Source organism: Teleopsis dalmanni, chromosome 2 (genome assembly GCF_002237135.1).
Source record: "Teleopsis dalmanni isolate 2A chromosome 2, ASM223713v2, whole genome shotgun sequence".
NCBI classification, from domain to species: domain Eukaryota; kingdom Metazoa; phylum Arthropoda; class Insecta; order Diptera; family Diopsidae; genus Teleopsis; species Teleopsis dalmanni.
The window spans coordinates 58,263,642-58,272,653 of NC_051847.1; the positions used below are offsets into that span (position 1 = coordinate 58,263,642).

A 9,012-nucleotide genomic window follows, 5' to 3' on the forward strand; every position below is an offset into this window, starting at 1 on the left:
CCCTTGAAATAATTTACAAATCATTATATGTATCATTATGGTATGTTTATATAAAATAATTTGTAATGTAATGTTATTAGTCTTTAAGATTCTAAAACTTTTTGTTAGGCTTTAATTTAAAGCGATTCAATAAAGATATATAGTTAAATAAAAAAAAAAAAAAGTTACTGCGAACCAGAGAACTGTAATCACGTAAGCAAATCTCAAAAAATATTCTTAAAAGCTTAGGCTCTTAAAAACAGAGCCTAAACATGTCAAAACCAATTTAATCATTTCATTTAACAACATTATAGTTAAGAAAAAATAAAAATTATTTATGCTTGAGTTGCTTGTTCTCTTTTTATCGAATCCCCAGTTAATAAACAAAAACCAATTGCAATAATGAATATATATAAATGAAAAAGCTTTTTACAAGTAAACCCCAATTAAAGAAACTCAATTATATTTACATTTTTTTATACGAGCTTCCTTTTAGCCAATAATTTTACGAGGAAAGCCTTAAAACAACTTTTGTTGATACAAAAAAAAATAAATAAATAATTTGCTTGATTCATGTGTTTTTAATAAAAGAAATTGCGATATTCACACGCAATGTAAATGCACATCGACAGATTCTATCAATTACGGAAAATACAATGAAACGCTTTAAATAGAATTAAGATACTTCGATGTGTTAAGTAGGACTGATTTTAATCTTAATATATTGGATTAATATTATAATTGAACAACATAAAAAGTTTTTTGAGTACATTAAGTGGAAAAAAAAACATGCGAAAAAATTATTTTTTCATTGTTTTGTGGGTTGGGTTGGTAATGATAGCTTTTAAAGAACAAAGAAGATGTATAGACAATGAACTAACATAAAACTTATTCAATGGCTCAATGTGCAAAAAGCACATGCTCTTATAATTTAATAAAATAATTGGGATATTTATATATATTATGAGAACAGCAATATCTAGCATAAGTAATAAGTTAGATAGGCAAAATATTTATATTCAATAAAGGAAGATAGTTCTAGGTTAAATAACCTAGGTACTGCTTTTCTTTTAATTAGGTTCTAATTCTAGCCAGCATCAGTGCTTTAGTCAGGATTGCGCCGAAGGCTATATCCACCTTTGAGAACATTGCAGTGTATAGTATATTGATTATATTGCATATCTTTCTCCCCTAGGATACGAATGGTTAGCTTTTTATAAAGCAATCACTTTTGTTTTTGTTAATGTTCTCCAAAAGATTCATATATTAAATCAGACTAAAACATACAAATGACCAGTACATTCTACTTGATGAATAAAAATTATACCTCCTTTAAAGTTATATATAAATAGATTAGGACATTTGTTGTCTACAGTAAAGTGAATTTTTGATATACGTGGTTATATATAGTTCTTAACAATTTATATGTTGTTGGTAGGTAACATTTTGTTAATTTTAATTGTAGATTCATATATTGAATACTTTAGTTATATCAAACTTGAGTAATGCTCTCTACAAAATTGATTAATCTAAAGCATATCTAATCGTATTTATTGGCGTAAAATACTTTTAACGGAAATCGCTTTTTTATCAACTAAGAAAATATTTCATTTGAATTTAACTTTAAGTCAACTATAACTAAAGACGGTTGTTCAAAGCATGTTGTATTATTTTCTTAACTGTAGAAATGCAATTATTGTTTATTATTATTTTAATTTTTTCTAACTTTTAAATATAGAAAAAATTTGAAATCTATATTGTATAGATTATGTTTAGAATTATGTATACAAATATATGCCCAAAGAAACTATTTTTTAAAAGGAGGGGTTTCGAGTTTTATTGTTTATTTTAAGTACAAAACTTTTTATTTTCAATTTCTGTTACGAATGATTTGTGCCCTATGACAAGAAATCTTTTTCGAATATCAAAGGGGGTAATAGTGAAACAAGTCCAAAAAATTAAGTATACCTACGTTGTGTTTTTGTGTTGAAACGGAAATCTATAATCTTATTTTTAACAAAATCAATTCCTGCCACATGGAGTCCTGATAATTTATACCGGCAGTTAAACCAAAAAATTTTTTCAAAGATTATTAATGATCATTATTTGACGGTACCGGAATCATTTCTATGGTTACCCTAAGACAATTAATATTTTACTTTCTGTTTTCTTGTAGGAATAATTTTGTTACAACTCTTAATAGACTATAAATTTTAATTTATATATAAGCTACTCTATATTTTATATGTAAAAAAACAGGTGTCACAGCTTTAATAACATGTTCGGTTTTAACTAAATCGGACTTTACTCTATATGTCACGTAGTTCTGAATATGCAAAAAAAAATTCTCTAAACATCAAAAAACAAAAAAAAAGACAATTAGTCATAATTTGAAAACTGTAGACCGTCACTTCTTATATCAGAAATACAATAAAAAAAACAGTTTATAGAGATTAACTAGAAGTTATGATATTAATCACACACCTGTAGTGGTATATGGGATTGCAATATTTATTTTTAGTAATGACAGAACTCTTAATACAGCTCGACACAGATATCTTGTGTATGTATACATACTGCTAAAAACACATTTTTCGAATAAGGACGTAGTGAAAGTAAGGTGAGTAGGGTAAAGAAGTTCCTTATTTTGAACTAAATTTTTAAGCACTTATATTTCCAAACTAATTATTTATTGAGAATTAAATAAAAATAATGTATACTTTTTTTATAATTTACAGGTGTGTTCTAAGAACCCAGATTTTTACTTGGGCATAGGCATTGTGCAAAATATGAACATATCCAGTCTTTAAGAACTCCACGAGTATGGACAAATGTTATTGAAAACATTTAAGTACAATTTATATTTACTATATATAATTTACTATATTTGTATATTCGAAATATGCTCGAATTCGGTCATTTGGATTGACCACCTCAAATGTTCGAAAATGTTTGAGCTACTTAAAATTATTCGAACAACGCATATAACAAACCTACTTTCCGATTTATTTTATTTTGTTTTATACAAAAACGATTAGAGCAAATTACTTGCACACAATATAGTGTTTTGATTTGTTTTATTTCATTTTCGTTTTGTTTTATGGAAAGACTAAAGTATCATATGGTGTTCGAATATATTGTTATTGTTGTAATTAGCGAAGATCTATCAAACAGATAACATGAAAAAAATTACAAAGAGATCTACATGGATTGGGATGTGAGTGGGTGATGTTAATTTGACAGGGGAGAGGATTGTTTAGATGCAGCAATGCATTGGGGATGGATAGGATTTAAAATGAAGTTAACCTGGGGGAAGGCGGAGAAAATCAACCAAATCAATGAGGAGGGTAACATAGATCAATTCGACTTCAGTTAGTGAACACATTGGGACTTGAACACATCTTCGAACACGAGAATGCTTGAACCTGGAAACATTAAGTTGCTCGAATCTGAGAAGACGAAACTTCTGGACCCTCCGAATATTATTGCGTTTTGGATTGGTAAATCTGGATTTAATATAAATTTACTCTTAATCTGTCAAATTTTGTTGCCAATTCGAATGTTTTTAGAGTAATCTAACTAATTATTTCAATCTTATTATTACTAGACATTTGTATATATCATAAATACATGCGTTGAATCAAATCACACTTTATTTGTCAAGTCATATAAAACAGTTCTTAATTCAAGGGTAATCTTGCTACTATAGCAAATATCTAATGTTATAAATTAATCTCAATTATTATACATATCGCTCGAGATTTATCAAACGAAAATGTAAATTGCACTAAAAGTGAATCTAAAAGTGATTAAAAATGTAACCCCTGATTTACCATTCGAAAACGGCATTAAAATCTTCGAACACTTTAATACTCGATGCTTAGAAAATGCTCTATAATTTGAACATAAAACGCTTGAACTCCGAACAGTTTGAATGTGTTTTGAAACGCTACTTTAAAGATCACCATATGTTTGGATCGATAGGTGTTAAGATATATTTCCAAATCTTTGGGATGATCTTGGTGATGAAATGGTCATCCACTATTTGTAAGTTAGTGGTAAGTTGTTTGTAGTATTTTGAAACAAATAGTTTATAGGAATAACAGGGAAAATGACAAATATTAGAAAAAATAATAAAAAGAGTTAAGTGAAATATATTCTCTCATTGCTAGCATTCTTGACAACTTGTATTTAAAATTTTTAGCGCCATCTAGCTTTTAATTTTTTTATTTACAACACCTATTTAGTAACACAATGGATAGGCCTAAGTGGATCCACCAGGGATCGCCGGTAAACCTAACCTAACCTACAACACCTATTGAATTATATGGTCTAATGAAGTTTAAGTATAATTCGACATAAACTGTGATGAATTTAATTTTTTCCGGTTTAATTGAATTCAAGACAATATAAACCTTTTAACTAACTTATTTACTACTCTTTTATACATATTTTTAAAAGAATAAAATTTATAAAAATAGAAAATTGAATAAAAATCTGTGAACTTACCGCGACGGTTGAAGGGTCGCACCCTCACGGCGACTTTGATCTTATCGGTTGACATTTTGTGTTGTGGTGTTTGTGTTCCGTTTAAATTTCAACTAGAAAAGACTCGAAGTTGTGGAGCTTGTCCACTTTTCTCAAAATACTTCCAGCCCACTTCCCACTGACAGCACAGCGAATAATGTAAAAAGTTTTTATAACCTTTTTATTGCACGTTATGACGAGTAAACAAACTAGTAGAGCACGAACCAGCAACAAAGCAACAATAAATATAATACAATAGAAAAAATAAAATTAAGTAAATACTCGGCTGTTTGTGGTGTTAGCCTTTTATGTCCTTTGCAAGGCTTCGTGTTTAAAATATTTTTGCCGCTGCCGCTGCCACTGCTAAGTGAAGTGGAATTGAAGTGTCTGTTAAATTTCCTCCAATTGACGACTTATGAATTTGTTGTTGGAGTTGTTGGATTTCGTTTGTTTCGTTAATAGAGAACGTTACGAACGTTGCCTATACATATGGGAACGGCTTGTTGCAGGTTACAACAGGGAATGGATGGATGACTCAGGAGCAGCAGTAAACAGTAAAATCCGCGACCATCAAAACGTCATGCACAATATAAAAATTCTGCTTAATTAATTGTGATGGCAAAAACAACACAAGTTATTGTTTTTGTTTTTGTAGAATATTTCGTTTCAGTTTGTTGACTTGGTGCGGTGCTCCATGAAAGGTGACAGGCGAAAGCGAAGACAATTAAGCGTTAGCGTAGTCTAGAAAATACGTTGCAGGGAGGAAGGAGGAATGTAGTAGGTGCTGATGTTAATTTTTGTTGCTTTTGCTTCGATTCGTTGTTCGAGAATTGAGATCAACTCGTATATTTCGTTTCTCCCCCAAAAATGCACTTTATATATTTACACAAAATTTTCACTGATTTAATAACAAATGTGCACACACATCTAATTGAATATTTATTTAATTTACATTTGCCACAACAAAAAAAGCATAACTCCTCGCTTTTGTTTGTTCACCCTGACACTTAAAATAAACACAAATACGCAGTTGAAGCGATAATTAAATCTACTTTAATATTTAATACAAAAATGTTATTTTATTAATATTGACTTAAAATTAGCGTTAGATTAAATCATTTAGAATATTTAAACAGGAATACACTTTGATTTCATATATTATTTTGTGCCTTCGTTGTGAGTTGAGGGGGGCGCATGTGTGTATGTGAATTTTAGTGTTGGTATTTTTGTCGTTTTTTTTGTGTTTTTGCTTTTAACAAGGAAGTCGTTGTATTAAAAAAATTAAAGGAATTTTCAAACAATAATTTTTAAATTTGCACATATTGCAATTGTATAATTTTCTGAATTATATTAAAATCAAGTTGACTTATAAATCAACTTTATTGCCAAATTTCATAAAACTTTTTTGGTTTAAATTTTTTAACTTGTTTTTTTTTCTGCTTGAAGAATCGATTTTTATTGCTGCTGCTTGCCAAAAATTTTTGCGTTAGAACTTTTTTACAAATTACAACTTTATTGAATATGCACGAATTCTTTAAATTATTTCAAATAATATTCTACTGCTTTATGTATATTTTAAAATAGTTTTTATTTACTATTTAAGTGTTTTTCCACAACAAATTCACAAATCTTTAGCAGGTAGAAAAGAAAAACACTTGACACCACCGACGACTAGCAGCCATATTTGATGAATGAAGGCAAGAGTAGTGTTGCATTTGTGTTGTGGTTCATTACTTGGCGCAGCGAATTTATGAACGTACAGTGTTGCTTCTTTTATGTCATTACAAATGGAAAATCCCCAAAACATCTGTTGTCAAATTTGAAGACAGAACTATTTGTATAAAGAGTGAATTATTTGTATATATCATATTTAAAAAATTCAAGCAACTAAATTAAATTTTTTTTTAATTGAGAGCTAAAGTGAATATAAAATAAAAGCTTATTGGTTAATTTTTACATTTCTTTTTATTATTGCTGATTTAAAATTACCGTTTAACTCATTGAATATCGACAGAGCCTTATTCTGAATTAGTATTTGGCTCAATGTCATTCTTTTTTGAATCATATTTTCTATCCAATTGGATAGAAAGGACTCCATTTTTACAATAAATCAACTTTTATTTTTTGTAACTTGTTTGGGCGGCAATTGTGTGACAGCTTTTTCATTGTCCTTTATATTGTTCGCATCCCGATTATAAATTGTTCTTAAAGTAGTTGGAGGTACTACCTCCAATTTCCTTTTGTTCCAAGGAAATTTATTTTCACTTTTCACTCATATTTATACTTTATAAAGTAGAAATTTAACTTTCCACTTCACCACACAAATGTAAACTGATAATGTTTAAATTAAAACAATACATGTAAATCTCCGTTTGTGATCTACAAGAAATAAAATGGAAATCTCCTCCCTATTTATAGAACTTTTTTTTTATATTTTTTCATAAAAAATTTTTTTTTATATTATTTTATAGTTTTTTATTATACTTTATAAAAGATTTTTTAATTTTTTTTTTATAAATTTATAAAGGAAGGATTTTTTTTACATAGAGGACAGTCTGTGCAAGAAGTTATTGTTACCACAATTGTAGAGCGGAATCATAGCAAAACTGCAAACGTTATCGTTCAGATAAAGGGCCAGGAACTGTGGAGGCTTGTACCATATAATATTAAGCTGGTCGATGGGAAATTGAGATGGGTGGAGTATATTAGTAAGAAGATTATAAGTTGGTATAACATTTGTACTATAAATATTGTTAGTTACGAGATATATCAATTTTTTTTTATCTACTGATACACAACATATAAATAAATATAAATTATAAATAAATATATAAATTAATAATTTTGTAAATTTTACTTAAAATTTCTATAATTTTTTGTAAGTGTTGTATGAATTTATTTGAATCATTAATAAATAAATAATATTAACAAATAATAATTATAATAATAATATAAAAATCAATTTCAATTGTTATTATAAATTAATTTCATTTTATAATTTAATAAACAATAATTTTTAATTTGAATATTCAGATCGAATTCAGTGAATTTCTTTAGAGATATTGACTTCAAAACACAGTGTCGTATTTGAAATATATATAAAAAAGCGTTATTGGTTTAAACATAAAATAGAATTAAATCAGAAATAAATGCAAAACATAACATTTTGTTTATGTAAATATTTATTTTGTAATTGTCAAATATTGTGTTTATTGCAATTTATCATAAAAGCCAATTTCGAAACATTTAATTAGTAAAATTGCTATATTTTTAAGAATTGTAATAAAACAATCAACGGATTATAATAGTATAAGTAAAGAGATGTCTGTTCATCATATAAAATAGTATAGAGAACTTTTAATAAAAGTCTTACAACACTTTTTCAAGTTTGTAACGAAAAGTCGGTACTGCAGTTTATACATTGTGGTGAGAGTATTAGATATAATGATTTTTCCTTGTGACCAATTGACACCCAAATTAAGTCTAAAATATTTACCGATTGAAATCTATTGCGTTGCCAACTAAGAAGAATTACAATAGCAGTGAATAGCACAGAATTAAACCAATTTTATCATATATTAGCAAATTTATACCAATAGTTAGGAATAATGGGTTCATGTCTTTGCTAATAGGAATTAATAATTTCTATGTTTATCATCGCACACACTGTTGAAAATATGGAAATGTTTCTATGTTTTCACTTATTTGTAGCAATTATGTAGAAAATGTATTATTTTGTTAAAATAAATCATTTTAATATTTTATTAATATTAATAGCAATTAAAAAACAAAATAAATAGTTTTTTATAAATTAAAATTTAATTTTAATTAATGGTAAGCCAAAAATTCAATTAATTAAAAATATTCAAAAAATTTTTTTTTGTTGCTCCACAAAATCCTCTCTATTGAAAAAAATATTTTATATTAAGAATTTAGTTTCTTAAGCCAAAATGGACGTTAAAGATCAATTTAATTTAAATTAATTTAATAAATTTAATTTGATTTTATGTTTTTTAATACTAAAACAGTTTCTTGAAAAGAAATTAATTTTTTTAATTATTGAACAAATTAATGAATATTTCCATATTAAGACTATAATTTATTTATTTTTTTATTAACCTAAGTATATTTCTGTCCATCTATTCACAATTATGGATTCACATATTAAATATATTAATTATAACAATATCTTATTATTATTAAAGACATTAAGATAATACATATTAAAAATTATCAGTATCAGTTATGATGTAAAGATAAGAAAACTATTAATATTATGTAAATAAATTTGGATCACAAAATAAAAATATTACTGATAAATGCATATTAAAGTAAATTACCATAAACAAAAAAAATTAGAAAAAATTATATATATACATATAGGTATAAAAAAAATTTTATAGCATTATGATTATATTATTTGATATATTTAAACTGACATCCAGTAATCAATTTGCCAACACTTTGTCTTTTGAACTTCAATAAGAAGTGAAGGTACATAGTTAA

General features: G+C 26.8%; 1 protein-coding gene and 1 long non-coding RNA gene across 2 annotated transcripts in view; one reads left to right on the top strand and one right to left on the bottom strand.

Annotated features, from left to right (window-relative positions):
- The window catches only part of LOC119674649, a 13,891-nt gene extending 11,137 nt beyond the window's left edge, over positions 1 to 2,754 (top strand). Inside the window, exon 10 of the mRNA XM_038085798.1 lies at positions 2,718 to 2,754. Coding sequence (XP_037941726.1) covers positions 2,718 to 2,754 — 37 coding nt within the window. The remainder of the gene's footprint in view (positions 1 to 2,717) is intronic.
- A 1,781-nt stretch (positions 2,755 to 4,535) lies between these two features.
- Positions 4,536 to 6,345, bottom strand: LOC119685258. The gene is made up of 2 exons (XR_005252789.1): positions 4,789 to 6,345; positions 4,536 to 4,715 (listed from the first exon to the last, which is right to left on the bottom strand). It is a non-coding gene; the product is annotated as an uncharacterized LOC119685258 (long non-coding RNA).
- Positions 6,346 to 9,012: the final 2,667 nt, after the last annotated feature.